This window comes from Macrotis lagotis, chromosome 1 (assembly GCF_037893015.1).
Source record: "Macrotis lagotis isolate mMagLag1 chromosome 1, bilby.v1.9.chrom.fasta, whole genome shotgun sequence".
In the NCBI taxonomy this organism is placed as follows: domain Eukaryota; kingdom Metazoa; phylum Chordata; class Mammalia; order Peramelemorphia; family Peramelidae; genus Macrotis; species Macrotis lagotis.
In genome coordinates, this window is record NC_133658.1 from 43,304,290 (window position 1) to 43,326,898 (window position 22,609).

At 37.4% G+C, this 22,609-nt stretch overlaps 1 protein-coding gene across 1 annotated transcript in view; it reads right to left on the reverse strand.

Annotated features, from left to right (window-relative positions):
• LOC141505544 (transcription initiation factor TFIID subunit 4-like) overlaps window positions 1–21,590 on the reverse strand; it is a 43,048-nt gene extending 21,458 nt beyond the window's left edge. Inside the window, exons 1-2 of the mRNA XM_074211499.1 lie at window positions 21,542–21,590; window positions 21,299–21,369 (exon numbers count right to left, since the gene is read on the reverse strand). Coding sequence (XP_074067600.1) covers window positions 21,299–21,369; window positions 21,542–21,590 — 120 coding nt within the window. The remainder of the gene's footprint in view (window positions 1–21,298; window positions 21,370–21,541) is intronic.
• Window positions 21,591–22,609: the final 1,019 nt, after the last annotated feature.

Consider the following 22,609-nt stretch of genomic DNA (forward strand, 5'->3'; position numbering starts at 1 on the left):
ACTGACCCCTGTTGTTTGTATCGGGTCTCCCATTTTCCCATTCACCTAATGTTGTCCATAGACACTGGTGTGACTGGAAATGATATGTTGAACTTGGGGGTAGCACACCTTGGGACAGAAATGATTGGTGTGTAGTTTGCCAATGGAAGATGCCTAGCCCAAGGTGTAAGACCTCTCCCCAAGCACCACCCTTTGTCCAACCTCCTACAGAAGGATATTTAACAGGAAATGTTTTCTTCTTTCTTCCTTCCTTTCTTCCTTCCTTCCTTCCTTCCTTCCTTCCTTTCTTCCTTCCTTTTTTCTTTCTTTCTTTCTTTTTCTTTCTTTTTTTCTTTCTTTCTTTCTTTTCTTCCTCTTCCTCCTCCTCCTCTTTCTTTTTCTTCTTCTTCTTTTTCCTCTTCTGACTGGTTCTCTCTCTCTCTCTCTCTCTCTCTCTCTCTCTCTCTCTCTCCCAGTCAGATCTCTCTGACTGACTTTATCCCTAACTCTCTTTATCTCCCTCTCTGTTTCTGTCTACCAAGCAACCTCATCCAGCCTTTTGTTACTCACCCTATCCTAAAGTGCTTGTTGGCCCTTTTTGTGGAAAAGGTTTTTTTTCCAATTTACTTTTCAATATTTTATAATAAAATCCTGAGAAGTTTTAAATTCCCAGAGAATGTTTGAATCATTCATCTTTCAGTGACTCTCATTTTTTGGTTATCACAAATTTCTGTCCTTATCTGGTGCCCCCAAACCCAGTGGCAACAAAATGATATCACTTAGAGGGATACCAGAGACTGAACAATTTAATAAAAAGACCCACATAAGGAGGACTCTTAATTGCTCTCACCTAAGAGGGCCCCAAAGACACCCCTAAAGAAACACAAAATAGAGCACATCTCTGATTCTAGAGGGGCACATAAGGCCTAAATACACACAAAATAAAACACACTCCCAAATAAATTCTCATTTTAGTGGGGTGCCTGAGGCCATAAACAAAAGACAAACAACACAATGGGATTCCCAGTTACTTTCACCCAAGAGGATCCTAAAGACACAAAATAGAGGGGACCCCTGGAATAAATTCTCACTATAGAGGACAATCAAGGTAAATTCCAGAGAATATTTCAAACTTTAAACAGAAAAAAATTTTGTTGTTGTTGTTATTTTTTTTGCTTTTTGCAAGGCAATGGGGTTAAGTGGCTTGCCCAAAGGTCACACAGCTGGGTAATTATTAAGTGTCTGAGGCCACATATAAACTGAGGTCCTCCTGATTCCAGGGCCTGTGCTCTATCTACTGTGCCACCTAGCTGCCCCCACAAAAAAAGTTTTTTGGGTTTTTTTTTAGGCAATGGGGTTAAGTGGCTTGCCCAAGGCCACATAGGTAGGTAATTATTAAGTGTCTGAGGTCGGATTTGAACTCAGGTACTCCTGACTCCAGGGCCATGCTCTATCCACTGCGCCACCTGGCCTCCCCCCCCAAAACAAGTTTTAAAAAAATTATGGGGCAGCTAGGTGGCACAGTGGATAGAGCATAGGCCCTGGAGTCAGGAGTACCTGAGTTCAAATCCGACCTCAGACACTTAATAATTACCTAGCTGTGTGACCTTGGGCAAGCCACTTAACACCATTGCCTTGCAAAAACTAAGCAAACAAACAAACACAAAAAAATAGAGCAATTGAGTTGAAAAAGTGGCAGACTAACCTGATTTCAAGGCCAGTTTTGCCTATGCTCAGAATCTGTTTACCTCATTTCCAAGTCAAAATCGTCTAATCCCACATTTGTTAACTAAAACACTGGTTCTAAATAGAGAAGGGATTTGAAAAGTCACAGACCTATTTCCTTCCAAGGAGCATGTTTGAGTGGAGTCTAGTTATATCTCAAAATCCCCACCCATTTCTTCATGTCACAGCACAAAACTGTGAACTCTAAACATCATAAACCCCCAAAATATAGAGTTAAAATAAAATGACAAAAAAAGAGAGATTAGACATGAAGTTTTATTCTCTGGGATTCACCATTAACCTATAGGTAGAGGTCATTCTGGTAATGACCACCCCAAGCTGCACTGTGGGAGATCAGGATACTTATACAGCCTCAAGGGGAAGGGAACAGAAAATACATAACAAGAGTAGGCAAAATTTTAATTTTTCCTGGAGACCATCCTATTAAGTTGATCATGCTTATGCAAGGCTGTCTGATTAATTGTTATTTCTTCCTGGACTTTAAGCATTCTGAGGGCAGGACAAGTCTTCCAGCATCCTATGATCATTGTCTTCCTGAGTTTGTAGTTAACATAAGAGAAGACAGTCAATGACTTTTGACCTATTGTAAAGTGAAGGTTGACTACTGTTATGATCAATTTTTTTACCTGTATAGTTTTGAAAAATCTCATTATTATTATTATTAGTAGTAGTAGTAGTAGTAGTATTATCATTACATTTTGATAATATTTAATAATACTTGCTGATTGTTTGCTTCTTTGATTGATAAATTCTAGGCAATCTTCCTGTTGATAACAGGGCTGAAAGGAGAATGAAAATAGGAGAGAAATGTGAGTTGGATTATGAGACCAACAGGTTTGACCAAATGGCCTAATCAAATTCTCCCAATCCCTCAGATGTGGATAGAAAATGATCAATTATTCAATCAACAATTTTGTTGGGGTTTCTTGTGGGTGACATAATGCATAGAAGGCCAGGTCAAGAGTCAGTTAGACTCATCATTAGTTTGAATCTGGCCTCACAAGTTGTAGGGCATCTAGGTATACAGACAAGAATTCTTGCCACCATGCCACCCTCCCTCCCTGACAAACTCAGGGTGACTCCCTTTAACCAAAGGAGAAACTTCACTTTGCACTTTTATTTTCCCCCTTCCCTCTGAATCTCAGATGAACCCCAAGTTTCCAGGCCACTCCTGGGAGGAGTCCAGTGGTAGTTGGCTCAGTGTACATGTTAATCTTTCTGGAAGGTAGCAGTGGCCCCATCTGCTCTCTCAGGTATTCCTGGCCTCAGTACCCTCCTAGGGGAGAATGGGACATGGCTGTGGAGCAAACTCCCTTTCCTAGAGGGGAGTTTAGATGTTGACTTTCTAGTGGCTGAATTCTCTGACTATTCAGACAATGAAGACTTTGCTATGTTCAAACCACTTTGGAGGGCATTGGGCCTTGATTCTTCTGGGAGTAGAAAGGGAACCAGCCAGTAAATAAGTGACTCCTTAGCAGTGCTCTTGGGCCTAGAGCTTCTAGGAAGTCCTTAATGCTTGGTTATAATAAATTTAGAAGCTGTTGACCTGACACATACATGTGCTATATCTCTAACATCACTGTTGGGATCACTGCTCTGTTCATTCAGCCTCTGACCAGTTGATACCCTCAAGGCTGGCCTTGGAAGATGATGAAGACAAGTTTATAGCCTAAATGCTCCTGGGTTGAGCCAGGTCAGGAGAGGGTAAAATAATCAATCAGTAAACATTTACCAGTGCTTCTTAGATCCAGACTAAGCACTTGGGATACAAAGAAAAATCATCATCATCATCATCATCATCATCATCATCATCAGTTCCTATTTCAGAGCACATATACAGACAAATTTTAATATTTATCTTAAAAATAATTTTTAAATTCCAAATTTTCTTGCTCCCTCTCTTCCTCTTTCCCCTCTTCTCCCCTTTCCTCAGATGGTAAGCAATTTGATATATGCTTTATATGTGCTATTATATAAAACAGCCTGGACAGCACAGAGACCATCCCAGGCACCCCTAGCATTCCCAGTGGCCCAGAGATTGGGCAGCAGACATAATCAGTACAGATGATCCGGTCTGTTCACTGTGCAACCTATGGAGTTCTTACCATTGGTAACCCCAGGTCAGTAAGCAAGTCTCTAGGGTTCTCAACACTAAAGAGTTTCGAGCAAGCCCCTCTCCCACCACAAGAACCTTGGGACAGATAACAAAACTCAAATGAATAAGAAAGGTCAGAGAAAAGTGGGGTTCATTGAAAGTTACCTTGGAGATAAGGATGGTCAAAACACAGGCTCAGAAAAGGAGAGCAGAAGGGATGCTACAAGTGAAACTGTGGTGGAGAATATGAATTGATCTCTAGCCCAGAAAAACTTCTTAGAAGGCCTTAGAAAGAATTTTAGAAATCAAATGGAAGAATTTTGAAAAAAAAATGCAAGAGAAAATTAACATCTTGCAACAAAAAGTGATGAAAGAAAACAAAATTCTTCAAAAATACAATTGGGCAATTGGAAAAAGACAACAGTTTTTTGAAGAATAGAATTGATCAAATGGAAAAGGTTATGAAAAAGCTCACTGAGGAAAATAGCTCTTTGAGAAATTGGATTGATCTAATGGAAGTTAACAATTTTATGAGAAACCAAGAATCTGGTTAAACAAAATCAAAAAATGAAAAAATAGGAGAATATGCTAAATACTTCATTGATAAAACAACTGGCCTGTAAAATAGATCCAGGAAAGAAAGATAATTTAAGAATAATTGGACTACTTGAAAACCATGACCAAAAAAAAGAGCCTGGATATCATTCTTCAGGAAATTGTAAAGGAGAATTGCTCTAACATTCTGGAACCAGATGACAAAATAATCATCACAAGAATTCCAACTGATCACCTCCTGAAAGGGATCCTAAAATGAAAAATGCTAAGGAATTTTATAAACAAACTCCTGAATTATCTGATCAAGGAGAAAATCCTGCACAGATCAAATAGAAAATTCTTCAAGTGGCCAGAAAGAAGCAATTCAAATACCAAGGAACCCCAGTCAGGATTACAGTCAGAATTACACAGTAGGATCTTGCAGTATCATTATTAAAGGATCAAATGGCCTGGAATATGAAATTCCAAAAGGCATGGGAGCTTGAATTCCAAACAAGAATCAACTACCCAGCAAAATTAAACATAATCTTTCAGAGGAAAAGATGGATATTTAATGAAATAGGTGATTTCCACACTTTCCTGATGAAATGACTAGAGCTGAACAGAAAATTTTATCCTCAAACAGGAGACTCAAGAGATACATGAAAATGGAAACAGACTGCTGTTTAATAAGAAAAGAAAAAGATGGCTATTCAATAAGATTAAATTGGTTACATCCCTATCAGAAGGATTTTTCTCAAAACTCTTGAGAATCATAATTCTGTTTATAGGGAGCATACTTAGGCTGAAGGTATGGACATAATTGATTCTGTCAGAATGATTTTTAAAAATTAAGATATTAAAAAAGGGGGGGAGTATAATGAGATGAGAGGAAGGGGAGGCAGAATTGAATAAATGACATCTCAAAGGACCTATAACAGTATAGAGAAAAAAGAGAGGGAGTGAAAATTTCTTGAATCTTATTCTCATTGTATTTGGTCTAATATATACACCTTTGGGTTTAGAAATTTATCTTACCCTTCAAGTTTTAGGAGGCAAAAGGGTGGGCAAGGGAAGGAGGAATTGAAAGAAGGGAGGGAAGGAAGAAGGAGAGAAGGAAAAGAGGGAAGAAAAGGGAGGGTGGCTGATAGAAGGGGGGGACAGATTGAGGGAGGTGGTAATCAGAAACAAAACAATAATGGAGGGGAAATAGCATAAGGGGTAATAAAGAATAATTATAACTGTGAATATGAATGGGATGAACTCTCTCATAAAACAGAAATGGGTAGCAGAGTAGAAAAACCAGAATCTTAAAATAGGCTGCATTTGAGAAACACATTTGAAGCAGAATGATGCACACAGAAGCAAGGTAAAAGACTGGAACAGAATATGTTATGTTTCACATGAAGTGAAAAAATTATAAAAATAGTTCTCATTAAAAGGGGTAGGGAAGGAAACAACGTCCTCCTAATGGACAATGAAGTAATTTCAATACTAAATAGATATGTACCAAGAGCTATAGCATCCAGATTCTTGGAGGAGAAGTTAAATGAGTTATGGGAAGACATAGACAGATAAACTATGCTGATGGGGAACCTCTCTCTCTCTCTCTCAGAATTAGATAAATATAACCATAAAATAAACATGAATGAAGTTAAGGAGGTGAATAGAATTTTAGAAAAGTTAAATATGATGAACCCCTGTAGAAAATTAATGGATGGAAAGGAATATGCCTTTTGCTACATAGAGCACTTACACAAAAATTGACCATGTATTATGGTATATTCATATATTTATAATCAAATCATAATCAAATGCAGAAAGGCAGAAATACTGATTGTACCCTTTTCAAATTATGAATCAACAAGAATTACATGTAATAAAGGCCATGGAGAGATAGACCTAAAATTAATTGAAAAATAAATAGTCTAATTTTAAAGAATGGGTGGGTCAACAAATCATAGAAGTAATTAATAATTCAACCCAAGACAATGACAATAAGAAAACAACATACCAAAACTTGTGAGATACAGTCAAAGCAATTGTTAAGAGAAATATTAGATCTCTACGTGTATACATGAATAAAATAGAGAAAAAGGAGATCAATAAATTGGGCATGCAACTAAAAAATTCAGATTAAAAAACAATTTAAAATCCCTAATTAAATAACAAATTAGAAATCCTGAAAATCGAAGGAGAAATTAAGAAAATTGAAAATAAGAAAACTATCAAATTAATAAATAAAACTGAGGGGTTTTTATGAAAAAAACAATAACATAGATAAACCTTTGGTTAATTTGATTACAAAAAAGAAAGAAGAAAACCAAATTACTGGTATCAAAAATGAAGAAGATGAATTTACCACCAATGAGAAAAATTAAAGTAATAATTAGGAACTATTTTGCCCAACTATGCCAATAAATTTGACAATCTAAGTGAAATGAATGAATATTTTTGTTGTTAAATTGTTTTTTGTTAAAGATATTATTTGAGTTTTACAATTCCCCCCCCATCTTACCTCCCCCACCCCACCACAGAAAGCAATTTGTCAGTCTTTACTTTGTTTCCATGTTGTACCTTGATCCAAATTGGGTGTGATGAGAGAGAAATCATATCCTTAAGGAAGAGACAAGTCTAAGAGGTAACAAGATCAGACAATAAGATATCTGTTTTTTTTTTCTAAATTAAAGGGAATAGTCCTTGCACTTTGTTCAAACTCCACAGCTTCTTATCTGGATACAGCTGGCACTCTCCTTTGCAGACAGCCCAAAATTGTTCCCGATTGTTGCACTGATGGAATGAGCAAGTCCTTCAATGTTGAACATCACCCCCAGAAATGAATGAATATTTGCAAAAATATAAACTTACCAGGTTGAATGAAAAGGAAATTAGATACTTAAATAATCCCATCTCAGAAAAAGAAATTGAACAAGCCATCACTGAACTCCCTAAGAAAAAAATCTCCAAGGCCAGATGGATTCACAAATGAATTCTATCAAACATTCAAGGAACAATTAGTTCTAATTCTATATAAACTATTTGAAAAAATAGATGAAGAAATTCTACCAAATTTCTTCTCTGATAACAATATGGTGCTGATATCTAAACCAGGAAGAGTCAAAACAAAGAAAAAAATTATAGATCAATTTCCCTAATGAATATGGTTGTAAAAAATTTTAAAGAAAATATTAGCGGGGTGGCTAGGTGGCACAGTGGATAAAGCACCAGCCCTGGAGTCAGGAGTACCTGGGTTCAAATCCGATCTCAGACATTTAATCATTACCTAGCTGTGTGGCCTTGGGCAAGCCACTTAACCCCATTTGCCTTGCAAAAACCTAAAAAAAAAATATTAGCAAAGCAATTACAGCAAATTATCGCAAAGATAATGCACTTTGATCAAGTAGGATTTATACCAGGAATGAATTCTCAGCATAATTGACCATATCCATAATAGAATCATAAAATTATTTTAATAGATGCTGAAAAAGCTTTTGACGAAATACAGTACCCATTCCTAATTAAAACACTAGAGTATAGGAATAAATGGAGTGTCCCTTAAAACTATAAGCATTATCTATCTAAAATCATCAACAAAGAGAAGCTAGAAATATTCTCAATAAAATCAGGGTTGAAACAAGGATGTTTGTTATCACCACTATCATTCAATATCGTATTAGAAATGTTAGCTTTAGCAATAAGAGAAGAAAAAAAGAATTGAAGGAATTAGAATAAGTATTGAAGAAACAAAACTCTCTCTTTGTAGATGATATGAGGTATACTTAGAGAACCCTAGAAAATCATCTTTAAAAAAACTAGTTGAAACAACTTTTGCAAAGTTGCAGAATATAAAATAAACCCATATAAACCATCAACATTTCTATATATTACTAATGACACAGCAACAAGAGATAGAAAGAGAAATTCTATTTAAAGACAGTGTAGACAACATAAAATACTTGGGAGTCTACCTGACAAGGCAGACTCAGAAACTATATGAATACAGAATAATCTGGAAAGTCATGCATGAATTAGTGCTGAGTAAAATGAGCAGAACCGAAACATAAATATGCCTATGTCATCTTAGTTCCCTGTGACCTTTAGATTTATTATTAAACACCAGCATGGGGTGATGATGAATTATGATGATGGACTTGTTCTTTTCAGCAGTAAAATAATCAATGACAATTCTAAAAGACTTGTGATGAAAAATACCATCCATATCCATAGTGAAAGAACTATGGAGTTTAAATGAAGACCAAAACTTAATATCCTCACATTTTAAAAGTTGTCTTATATATTGTATCATTTTTTTCTAATATTTTTTCCAAAATTTGGATTTGATTCTTTTTTTTTAAGGTTTTTGCAAGGCAAGTGGGGTTAAAGTGACTTAGCCCCAAGGCCACATAGCTAGGTAGTTATTAAATGTCTGAGACCGGATTTGAACCCAGGTACGCCTGACTCCAGGGCCGGTGCTTTATCCACTATGCCACCTAGCCGTCCCTGCAAGCAGTTTCTTTGAAAGGGTTATTAAATAGCCAAGCATCTGTCTTGTTTGTCTCTGTCTCTGCTGCCTCTTCCCTTTTTTCCTCCTGCTCTCTCCTTCTCCCTCTCTTCCCATTTCCTTCTCCTTTTTTTCTCTTTTCTCTCTTTTGTTGTCTTTCTTCTTTCCTTTCTCTCTCCTACTCCTTCTTCTCTCTCTCTTCCCTCTCTGCCACCCACTCACCTTCTCCCCTAACTTTCCTTTATGAAAGTAATGTCAGTACACAAGCCATATCAGTTACCTTGCCAAACCTAGTAAGAAATTAAGACTTTAAGGTATCTCCCCTTTTGTTAATTAGAAACTAAGAAGACCTTCCTCCCAGGATAAGATAACTGGAATTTATGTTCATCTTTGAAAAGTTGCCTTAGGCAGAAATATTGCACAACTTCAATGGTTAGACCACTAAAGGTAGTTAATGATTTTTCCCTATTCTTTGGGTGTGAATTGTTATAAATGGCTCATAATTATAAAAACTTGGTCTGGAGTGATTTAATGGCTTTTTTAAACTTTCCTGCAGGAAAGGGCCATCTCCCCAGTGGGAAAAAGTCCTGAGTGGTGATAATGTTCAATCTTATATACAAGCCAGCCATTGATCTGATCAAGGGTACATATCTAATCAATATGTCCATCCCATACCACTCTCTTAATATGTTTCCCCGCCCTGGTCATACAATGCATATTTTGCCGATGATCCTCAATCATCAGAAGGGTCAGTGTGTAGTAATATGTATTGGACCTCATTAAACAAGTGCACTTACAAAGGTCAGAGACCCTAGGTCAATACAAGACTAGTTGGAGCAGGCCTCAGTCTAATCTCAGGGATGGTATCTTTAGGTCAGATTGAAAGACCTCTCCCAGTTCAGTGATTGGTTGAGGTCAATTCTTTTATCTCCCCTTTTGTCTTATTCACATTCCTCCACATAGCCTCAATAGCCTTAGGCAGACCCCAATCTCTGTAATATATCTCTTTGACTATCAGCCTCCTCCTTGTGGAAACCAAACACTCAGGGATTTCTCACATGGATAAATATGGCTGAGTCTGTCTCTGTTCCCTGTGACCATCTTGGAGATGGTCTGTACCTACACATTTATTATTAAATCCCAGAGAATAAAAGTTCACATCTAATCTATATTTTTCTGTAAGGTTATTTTAACCCTATGTTTTTAAGATTTTTTACAGTTTTAGGTTCACACTTTCTTCTCTCCTTTCTCCCCTCTTCCCCATCTTCTTTCTCTCCCTTTTGCTCTTTCCCTCCTTCTTCTCTCTCCCTCATAATTTCTCTGTCATTCTCCCTCTAGCTGAAGATCAAGGATAGTGCAATAAGGGCTATCATTTCTTCAACATTTCCCACTTCCACATTGACCTGCACCCCGTGGACAAGTGACTATCTTAATCTTATAATTTGCTATCTGGCTGTTAAGAAAACTATTCTCAATAGAAGATAGGTTGAAAAGGACAGTTTTGCAAACCATAAGTTGAACTTCAGATGTACTTTAAAAAGACAAGATCTACAGTTTCATGTCTGATCTTCTTTTGCTGTTCTAATCAAGATAGAAATGCTCATTTTATTTTTTAAAACCCCAAACTAAAAACAAAACAAAAATCCCCCCAGCATTTCTTCACCAACTTCATGACTGTTCTTTCCATAGCTGTGAAAAAGCAATTTATTCCCTCTCCCCCACCTCCATCCCTATCCCAGACAAAGCTATAAAGTACAAAACCCCCAAATTCCTTGAGGATCTAGGTCACTCCTCTCCCCCTTCCTTCCAGAATATTGTCACACTTAGAAACTTACAGAGGATTTCTGACGTCATTGATGGGACCCTCTTACGTCAGCAAAGTGAGAAACTCATGCCTGTCTTCTTGACACTCTTTTCACCCCTGCCAATAATGTCCTTAAACATCAACCAGACTTATTGGACACAAGTATTGGGCTGTTGGAAAAATGAAATCAGATAATATTTGTAAGGTACTTTACAACTCTTAATGAAAGATAGAACTGCTAGCTATTAATGCTTAATATAATGATGGAGTAATTTTGTGGATCACAGCTAGGAGTAGTGGTTTCTCATTCCTTGATTAGTCTGTTCGGGTTCATGAGGGGCCATGGCTTATGTAGAGAGTTTCTATTTCCCCTACTACCTAGCACAAGGATCTGTACACAGTAGATGCTTAATAAATGTATTATATATGGTATTAAATGCAGTCAGGTTTGCTATAAACAGGACATATTCCTAAATATTTCAGAATTAAGCAAAATTCAAGAATAAAGACCATGGAGTTTATGGGAAAAATGAGCTTGGAGTGTGATGCCAAAAAACTTCATCAGTGATACATATAAAGAAAGGGAACTAAATAAAAGTGATAGCACAGTTTTAAACATGCTAAAAGATTACGAGATATGCAAATGCTATAATAAACAGTGGGGCATCTGGATGGCAAAGAGGATGAAGTGCTCAGCCTGGAGTCAGGAGGCCTTGTGTTCAATTCTAAGTACTAGCTGTGTGACTTTCAACAAGTCACTTAACCCTGTTTGCCTCAGTTTCCTCATCTGTCAAATGAATTGGAGAAGGAAATGGCAAATCACTCCTGTGTGTTTGCCAAGGAAATGCAGTCACAGAATCAGACCTAAAAACCACAACTGGATAACAAAAAAAAATAGCAAGAAACAGCAACTAGTTCTCACAGCCCTAGTAGGGTTAGTATAAATGATGCTTGTGAGCTAGAGCGTCCTCTCAAATGAGATAGTAAGTATACATCGCTTGTCGGGTAATGGCAATTATAGAAATGCTTATTTCCTGACCCTCCTCCTCCTCAGGGGGCAGCAGATCTCTGATGGGAGTGGGGCATCTAACCCCATGGAAGAAGATGGAGTTTCTGAGTGAGGACCAGTCCTCCTCTGCCCACAGTTTCTATTACACCAAAAGAGAACCTCCAAATCTTCCATTTAACTTGAAAAGGATCTGAAATTATAAGGTGCAGATAGCCAGCAGAAAGGATTGCAGGCTGTCAGTTTCTGTGAATTGGCAGTTTTCTTCATTCTCTTTGTTTCTCTGGGATGAAATCACACATAAGCATGGAAAATTGAAACTGTTCAAATTGCTCCTGAACACATCAATCACATTGGAACAAATATTTCCAAAACAAATGCTACATCTTAATTGACACCAAGGCCACCTCCAGCCTCCTTCCCTGGTCCAGGAATGAAAAGCCTCCAAGGAATGGGCAGATCTGTTGGGGATTGACCCAGGTATGATGGGAAAATCCTATTTGCTCTGGGTTTCAAGAGATGTTTAGAGAACCTGCCTATTCTCCTGGGTCTTGGACTTGAGATGCTGCTAAGACGATGGGCTAATAATTCAGAAGAGGAGTGAACCTCTTAATCAAGGATCATTCACTTTTTGCTAGGCATTTGGGATACAAAGAAAAAGAAAAATCAAATTAAAAACAAAACCTGTTCTTGCCTTCAAGGAACTTCCCTTCTCAAGGGGGACACAGCAGATACATATATAGGTATAGACAAGAGACCGGGGGGAGCAGGAAAGAAATCCAGGAGAAGGTGTCATTGGAGCAGAATCAGAAAGGAAATTAGGGCTGCTCTCAGGCAGCACCAAGGGAGACTGAATTCTAGGAAAGGGGAACAGCCAGGACTTAAGTCTTATTCCCTTCCAACTTAAGGCTCAAACTGTTTACATGTAAACTGAAACAGCTGGAGAGCAGGGAACATCTGCTGTCTTTGTTCTTTTGGTCCCTAGAGCTTCAGTAGGCTCTGGATAAATATCCACACCATATGAAAGCATGTAGAAAAGGGAAAGAAGGACCTCCCTAACCCAAACACAGTAAGGATGGAGTTGCCAATTTCTCAGGGATCAGGTAATTAATTCAGCATGAGGCCAGGAGAAGACAAGGTCTCTTTCCTTTTTGTTTTTGCATATTAAAAGTCCAGTAAAGATTCAGTCAATTGAGAGGCAGGAATTATGTGCTTATTATGGACTATGCCCAGTTAAGAGCATGGGGCATAAGGAAAGGCACCTTTCTGCTTTTAAGGAGCTTTCCTAAGAAGGAGGGAATTTCTCTAGAACATCCCTTTCATGGTGTGAAATAGAATTAAATGGTGTGGCGTTCTAAACTTCTTCACCTGATGCTGAAGCTTCAAATGACCTTAGATAGAGTCGAGAGAGTTGGGTCTTGACTCTGAAGGCAAGAACTCCAGCAGGTTAGCTTTCTGGAAGAGGCCTCAGAGGCTATTGTTTGTCTTGGGCCCCATTCAACAGAAAAGGAAGGTGAGAAACCTGTAACTCTTATAAGGCTACCTAGAATGTGAGGCACTGTGACAATCTGATGTCCTAGTGAGATCTGAATGCAGGACACCAGGTTTCTCTGCTCTCCTCCTAAGTATAAGGATAACAATGGGGGAAAAAGCCTTGGACACAGGAAACACAGAATATGAAAATACCAACTACTGGTTTTCAGATAACCAAAATACATAAGTAATGACTGTACATTTCACTTAGATATTTTTTCATTTGGATTTGTTTTCCTCATTAAATTAGCAGCTCTTGGAAAGAAGGATTATTTCACTCTTTCTATCTCCAAGTCAAATTCAAGGCTTGGTAGCAGTGCAGCTGATTCATCACTTGTAGGTGGACTGATTTAGAAGTCGGTGCTAAAGGATTTGTTAGATCATGTTAGAGACGTTGGGGGTAGAACTCTATCCTACCATACAGGAAGGGAAGGAGATGAGAGAAAAGCAAATTCAAAATAGCTCTGAGTTACCACACTACACCTATCAGACTGACCAGTGTGATGCAAAGAAAAATGATAACTATTGGAAGGGATGTAGGAAAATTAAAACGTTAATGCATTGTTGATTAAGATTTTAAAAAATAAATATGTTCAAAAATATTTATAGTAGCTCTTTGAGCGGTAACAACGAACTGGAAATTGAAATAATATCTATCAATTGGAGAATGGCTGAACATTAGTTGTGATAGATACTACTTTGTGAAAAGTAATGACAAGTGGGATACTTTCATAAAAACCTGGGAAAACTTTACATGATTTGATGCAAAGTGAAATGAGCAGAACTCATTGCAAAAATTATGCGGAGTAACATAAATATTATATGAAGATAACTGTGATTAACTTAGCTATTCTCAGTCATACAATCATCTAAAACAATTCAGAAGGACTTATGATGAAAGGTGCTGTCCAACTCCAGAGAAAGAAGTGATGGAACTGAATGCAGATCTAAAATATTTTTTCTTTATTTTTTTGGGGGGGGAGAGAGCAGGGAGAGGTGTGTGTTTATGTTTTCTTTCATAGCATGACTTAACATGGAAGTTTTTTAGAAATTATATACATATTTTGTTTTCCAATTACATACAATAGTAGTTCCTACCATTTTTTTTGGAAAGGTTTTGAATTTTGCATTTTTTCTCCCTCCCTTCCCTCCCCCCTCTCCCCAACAGAAGGCACTCTGATATAGTCTTTACATTTGTTTCCATGATATGCATAGATCCAAATTGAATGTGTTGAGAGAAGAAACAAATCCAAAAGGAAGAAAGAAAACTTTAAAGATAGCAAAATTATGTAATACATATGACAACTTTCAAAAATTGAAGATAATAATCTTTAGTCTTTGCTTAAACTCCACAATTCCTTTTCTGGATTTGTCCCCGATTATTGCACTAGTGGAGTGAGCAAGTCCTTCACGGTTGATCATTACCCCATGTTGTGTTAAGGTATATAATGTTCTTCTGGATCTGCTAGTCTCCCTCAGTATCATTTCATGCAAGTCTTTCCAGGTTTTTCTGAAGTCCCATCCTTCATGATTTCTTATAGAACAAAATAGTGTTCCATCACATGCATGCACATGCACAATTGTTCAACTATTCCCCAATTGATGGGCATCCCCTCAATTTCCAATTCTTTGCCACTACAAAAAGGGTTAGGGTTACATTGTTATTGCCTTTTGGGCATTGCTTCCCTTTCCATAGATCTGACAAGTAAACTATTCCTTGTTCTCCTAGTTTACTTATAATATTGTCTTTTCTGTCCATATACTGCACCCATTTTGACCTTATCTTGGTACAGGGTGTGAGATGTTGGTCTAATCCTAGATTCGGACATACTATCTTCTAGTTTTCCCAGTAGTTTTTATCAAAAAGTGAGTCCTTATCCAGAAGCTGGAGTCTTTGGGATTATCAAATAGATTACTATAATCATTTCCTGCTGTCTCTTTTGCACCTAGTCTATTCCACTGATCCATCACTTTATTTTTTAGCCAGTACCAGAGAGTGTTGATAATTGATGCTTTATAATGTGATTTTAGATCTGGTATGGCTAAACCACCTTCTTTTACTTTTATTTGTTTTAACATTAAATCCCTTGATACTCTTGACTTTTTGTTCTTCCATATGAATTTAGTTAGTATTTTTTCTAGCTCACTGAAGTGATTTTTTGTAAGTTTGATTGGTAGGGCACTAAATAAGTAGTTTAATTTAGGTAGCGTTGTCATTTTTATTATATTAGCCTGGCCCATCCCTGAGCAATTGATATGTGCCCAGTTATTTAGATCTGATTTTATTTGTGTGAAAAGTTTTTTATAGTTGTTTTCATAGAGCTTCTGAGGCAACCTTGGCAGGTAGACTCCCAAGTATTTTATGTTGTCAGAAGTTATTTTTTTTATTTTTTATTTTTTTAGATTTTTCAAGGCAATGGGGTTAAGTGGCTCGCCCAAGGCCACACAGCTAGGTAATTATGAAGTGTCCAAGGCCAGATTTGAACTCAGGTACTCCTGACTCCAAGGCCAGTACTCTATCCACTGCGCCACCTAGCTGCCCCTCAGAAGTTATTTTAAATAGGATTTTTCTTTCTATTTTTTTGTGGCTGTATCTTGCTGGTAATATATAGAAATGCTGAGAATTTATGCGGCTTTATTTTATATCCTGTGATTTTGCTAAAGTTGCTAATTGTTTCCAGTAGTTTATTAGATAATTTTTTAGGGTTCTCTAGGTATACCATCATGTCATCTGCAAAGAGTGAGAGTTTTGTTTCTTCATTCCCAGTTCTAATTCCTTCAATTTCCTTTTCTTCTCTTTTTTTGCTGAAGTTAACATTTCTGAAACAATATTGAATAAATAAATGCACATCCTCGTTTCAACTCCTGATCTTACTGGGAATGCTTCTAGCTTATCCCTTTTGCATATAATGCTTGTTGATGGTTGATGGTTGATACTGCTTGTTATTTTAAGGAAAAAATCCATTTATGCCTTTGCTCTCTAGTGTTTTTATTGGAATGGATGCTATATTTTGTCAAAGGCTTTTTCAGCATCTAGTGAGATTTCTGTTAGGTTTGTTATTGATATAGTCAATTATGCTGATAGTTTTCTTAATATTGAACCAACCCTGTATTCCTGGAATAAAGCCTACTTGGTCATAATGTATTATCCTAGTGATAACTTGCTGTAATTGCTTTGCTAATATTTCATTTAAAATTTTTGCATCTATATTCATTACAGAAATTGATCTATAATTTTCTTTCTCTTTTGAGTATTCCTGGTTTAGGTCTCAGCACCATATTGGTGTCGTAGAAGGAATTAGGAAGAGTTCTGTCTTCACCTATTTTTCAGATTGTTTATCTAGAATTGGAACCAGGGGCAGCTAGGTGGTGCATTGGATAGAGCACTGGCCCTGGAGTCAGGAGTACCTGAGTTCAAATTTGGCCTCAGACACACTTAACAATTACCTAGTTGTGTGACTTTAGGTAAGTCACTTAACCCCACTGCCTTGAAAAACAAAAAACAAAAACAATCTAGAATTAGAACCAATTGTTCCAATAGAATTCACTTGTGAATCCATCTAGCTCTGGAGATCTTTTCTTAGGGAGTTCATTGATGGCTTGCTGAATTTCTTTTTCTGAGTTAGGTTTATTTAGGTTTTTAATTTCCTCTTCTTTTAACTTGGGCAGTTTATGTTTTTGCAAATATTCATCCATTTCACTTAGATTATCAAATTTATTGGCATATAGTTGGGCAAAATAGTTCCAAATTATTACTTTAATTTCCTCCTCATTGGTGGTGAATTCACCTTTTTCATTTTTGATACTAGTAATTTGGTTTTCTTCTTTTTTTAAAATCAGATTAACCAGAAGTTTATTTTTTGTTTTTCATAAAACTGACTCTTAGTTTTATTTATTAGTTTGATAGTTTTCTTATTTTCAATTTTATTAATTTCTCCTTTGATTTTCAGAATTTTTTTATTGTTGTTTTTTAGGTTTTTGCAAGGCAAATGGGGTTAAGTGGCTTGCCCAAGGCCACACAGCTAGGTAATTATTAAGTGTCTGAGACCAGATTTGAACCCAGGTACTCCTGACTCCAAGGCTGGTGCTTTATCTACTATGCCACCTAGCCGCCTCTGATTTTCAGAATTTCTAATTTGGAATTGGCGATTTTTAATTTGTTCTTTCTCTAACATTTTTAGTTGCATGTTCAGTTCATTGATTTCCCCTTTCTTTATTTTATTCATATAAGCATTTAGAGATATAATATATCCCCTAATAACTACTTTGACTATATCCCATAAGTTTTGGTATGTTGTCTCATTATTGTCATTGTCTTGGATGAAATCATTAATTCTTTCTTTGATTTGTTGGTATAGCATATAATGCTATACAACTCATTCATTAAAATTAGGTTATTTAGTTTCCAATTCGTTTTAGGTCTATCTTGCCACAGCCCTTTATTGCATGAGATTTTTATTGCATCATGGTCAGAAAAGAATGCATTCAATATTTCGGCCTTTCTGCATATGATTATGAGGTTTTTAATGCCCTAGTACATAGTCAATTGTTGTATAGGTGTCAGTGCTGCAGAAAAAAATGGATATTCCTTTCTATCCCCTTTCAATTTTTTCCAAAGGCCTATCATGTCTAAGTTTTCTAACATTCTATTTACTTCCTTAACTTCTTTCTGGTTTATTTTATGGTTAGATTTATCTAATTCTGAGAGAAGGAGGTTGAGTTCTCCCACAGGTAGAATTTTGTTATCTATGTCTTCCTGTAACTCCTTCAGATTCCTCTTTTTTCTTTTTTATTAATATTTTATTTGTTTTCCAATTACATTACATTACAATAGTAGTTTCTACCTATCATTTTTGTAAGGTTTTGAATTTTACAATTTTCACCCCTCCTCCCTTCCCTCCCCACTACAGAAGGCAGTCTGATAATCTTTACATTGTTTCCATGCTATACATTGATCAAATTGAATGTGTTTGGAGAGAAATCATCTCCTTAATGAAAAAATAAAATATTAGAGATAGCAAAATTATGTACTACATAAGACACTTTTTTAAAAAATGTTGAAGGGGCGGCTAGGTGGTGCAGTGGATAGAGCACCAGCCCTGGTGTCAAGAGTACCTGAGTTCAAATCTGGCCTCAGACACTTAATAATTACCTAGCTGTGTGGCCTTGGACAAACCACTTAACCCCATTTGCCTTGCAAAAACCTAAAAAAATAAAAATAAAAAATAGTTGAAGGTAACAGACTTTGTTTTTTGTTTAAACTCCACAGTTCTTTCTCTGGATACAGATGGTATTCTCTGTTGCATGTGCTCTAAAATTGTCCCTGATTATCGCATTGATGGAATGAGCAAGTCCATTAAGATTGATGATCACCCCCATGTTGCTGCTAGGGTGTGCAATGTTCTTCTGGTTCTACTCATCTCACTCAACATCAGTTCATGCCAGTGTTTCCAGGCTTCTCTGAGATCCCATCCCTCTTGGTTTCTAATAGAATAATAGCATTCCATTACATATACTACAATTTGTTCAGTCATTCCCCAATGGAGGGACATTCTTGATTACCAATTCTTTGCTACCACAAGCAGGGCTGCTATGAATATTTTTGTGCAAGTGATGTTTTTACCCTTTTTTGCAAGATCTCTTCAGGGTATAGAGCCAGTAATCATTTTGCTGGATCAAAGGGTATGCACATTTTTATTGCCTTTTGGACATAATTCCAGATTGCTCTCCAGAAAGGCTGGATGAGTTTGTAGCTCCACTAACAATGTATTGGTGTCCCAGGTTTCCCACATCCCTTTCAGCTTCCACTCTAAAAATTTGGATGCTATACCACTTGGTGCATATATATTTAGCTTTGAAATTATTTTATTACCTATGGTACCTTTTATGAGGATATAGCTTCCTTCCTTATCTCATTTAATGAGATCTATTTTTGCAGCTTCTTTGTTTGAGATAAGGATTGCTACCCCTGCCTGTTTCACTTCAGCTGAAGCATACCATATTCTGCTCCAGTCTTTTACTTTTACTCTGTGTGTATCTCTGTGCTTCAAATGTATTTCTTGCAAGCAAATTGTAGGATTCTGGTTTTTAATCCACTATATTATCTGCTTCCATTTTATGGGAGAGTTTCCACATTGAGAGTTATAATTACTAACTCTTTATTGCCTGCCATGCTATCTTCCCTCCATTTACATTGTCCCACTTTTTCCACCTTATCCCTATTTCCTATTATTTTGCTTCTGAATACCACCTCCTTCAGTGTGTTTGCCCTCTTCTATCCAACCCCTCCCCTTTTTTTCCCTTTATCCCTTCTTCCTTCCATCAGTCCCTCCTTTCCTCCTCCTCCATGATCCCTTCTTAATACTTAAAAGGTAAGATAACTTTCCAAACTCAACTGAGTGTATGTGTTAATCCCTCTCTGAGTCAACTCTGATGAGTGTAAAATTCAGGCGGTTTTCATCTTCTTTCATCTTCCTCTCTATTACAATAAGTCCTCTGTACCTCTTCATGTGATGCAATTATGCCATTCAATCTCCCCCTTCCTCCCATCTTTTTAATCTCTCCCCTTTTTAATGAGATATTATTTTTAAATCATTCCATCAAAGTCATAGACATGTCATGTATGTCCATTCCTAAGTATATTCCCTCCATTACAGTTACAATTCTCAAGAATTATGAGAGTCTTCCTTCCCGATGGGGATATAACCAGTTTAATCTTTATTGGACAACAGGGTTTTTTTTTCCTTCCCCCTGCTTACCTTCATGGGTCTTTTGAGTCTCCTGTTTGAAGACCAAATTTTCTGTTTAGCTCTGTTCTTTTCATCAGGAAAAGTTGAATGTCTCCTATTTCGTTAGATATCCATCTTCTTCCCTGAAAGAGAAGGCTCATTTTTGTTGGATTATGAATTCTTAACTATAATCCAAGCTCCCTTGTTCTCTGAAATATCATATTCCAGGTCCTTTGATCTGTTAATTACGATACAGCCAGGTCCTGTGTAATCCTGACTGTGGCTCCCTGGTATTTGAATTGTTTCTGGCCGTTTGTAGGATTTTCTCCTTGATCTGATAGTTCTGGAGTTTGGTCACAATATTCCTTGGTGTTTTCATTTGGGGATCCCTTTCAGGAGGGGACTGATGCATTCTTTCAATGACTATTTTGCCCTCTGATTCCAGGATATCAGGGCAGTTCTTCACCACATCCTGAAGTATGAAGTCCAGGCTTTTTTTTCTCTTCAAAGTTTTCAGGAAGTTTTATGATTGTTAAATTGTCTCTTCTAGATCTACTTTCCAGGTCACTTGCTTGACAATGAAGTATTTTACATTTTCTTCTATTTTTTTTCATTTTGTTGTTTAACAGATTCTTGTTGTCTCATGAAGTCAATAATTTCCACAGATTCCAATTTTTTTTAGAGAAGAGTTTTCTTCATTTACCTTTTGCATCTCCTTTTCCAATTGATCCTATTTTTGAAGGAGTTGTTTTCTTTTTCTATTTGCCTAATTGTGTTTTTAAGAGAATTATTTTCTTTTTGCATTTGTCCAGTTGTATTTCCAAAGGATTTCTTTTCTTGTTACAAGTGTTAATTTTCTCTTGCATTTCTTTATCTAATTTTTCCATTTGATTTTTTTAGACTTCTTTCTGATCTCTTCTAAGAAGTCTTCCTGGGATAGAGACCGATTCATATTCTCTTCTGAAGCTCCCGTCCTCTCTGAATTAGGATCCTTGTCTTCAAGGTAACATTCAATGGACCCAGTTTTGTCCTGGTCTTTCTTCATTTTGGGCCCTTTTCCTAGGGTTTTGTGTTGGGGGAAGGGCTGGTTCACAGATCTTCAATGCTGAGATCTCAAGAGACCTTGCCCACTGGGCTTAGAAACTCCAGAGAGATACTCAGTGGACTGGCCTGGAAGGGATGCCAGAAGCTTTCTCTGGTTTTTCTTTGATGTTGATTAATGGCCTGCTCCCAATGCCTGGGGCAGGATCTAGGCTATTCTTGCACAATCTGGGCAGGTCCCTCAGGCTAGAAAGTTGTTCAATTTAACCAACAATTGAGGAAGGGCGAGATCTGCTGCCCACATTCTGATCTTGGGACAAGGTGCAAATACCTGGGGGTTGTTACTGTGTTTGTTCTGGTGAAAGTCAGGCCCTCCCACAGGAACAGGGGGTGGGGGCTCAGCTGGAAACACTGGGACTCTGCTGAAAACACTTAGGCTCCTGGCCCAAGTCGTCCAGACCAGCCAAGCTGACTGAATTGATGTCTGGGCTTCTGTGCTGGAGTTCTCCCATTTGACAGCCTTGCAAACAGCAAACGCTTCCACCACTGTTCTCAGGTTAGTCCCTGGCCTCACCCTGCTGCCATTGAGCTGGCTCTCTGCTCTTTTTCTCCTGCATGTCCATGCTCCCCTGTGACAGTCCTTGTTGTGAGATGTTCCCTTAGGTTCTTCTCTAGGTTCTGTTGATCCAAAATCTGTTAAGAGGTTTGGTTCATGTTAATTCTGAGGGAAAGCCAGGAGAGCTTAAAACAGTGCCTGGCTTCTCTCTGCCATCTTGGTCAGAAGTTCAAAATAACATGGAAACTTTGCATAACTATACCTGTATATAAACTTTGTCAAATTGCTTGCCTTCTCAGTGAGGGAGCAGACAGGATGGAGGAAGAGAATTTGCAACTGGAAATTTGGGAAAAAATGTTAATATTGTTTTTACATACAATTGGGGAAAATAAATTACTTAATTGGAAAAAAAGAAGAAATTTGTTGGCGATATCTGCTAGATTTCATGCTCTGATTCTGGTAGGACAACTTTTAGTGGAGGATTCTTCTTCAGGATTGGGACTGCATATTGTTTGCCTTGAGGTCTTCCTTCCTAACTCAGGTATTCTGGGTGCCTGGACATGGACAGAGATGGGGTCCATAGTCTCAGTTGATGCCATTCAGCCAGGGGTCTGGTTCAAGAACCTCCCTCCTCCAACCTCAACCAGGTCTCTTGCTGCAGACTTCAGAAATAGGTGTGGGGAAAGGGAGTGCACAAGGGAGGGTTGTTTGGGGCCTTAGAGGAAGAGGAAAAAAAAGAATTTATCTAAGTCACTGACATTTAGGTACTAGGAGATCAGGGTCAAAAAGCTAAATACAGAATAATTTGATTGAATGATTGATCTCCAAGTAGGTACTAAATAGTTTGATACAAAGAATTAATGATGTCTTTTGTCAGGGCCTCAAAGAACCCTGGAGATTCCAAAGTTGCCTTGTCCCTTCATAGACTCTGAACAGAATCCAAGACTAGGCAAGGGTCTTTCAGTCCTCAGTCAGTAGCTGAAGAGTTGGTCCCAATAGGCTGCAAAAAGGATGACTGTAATCAACTCAAATCAGAATAGTTTACAGGCCCTAAGTAGGCCTGAGGGAATTCAGCCTGAGTAAATC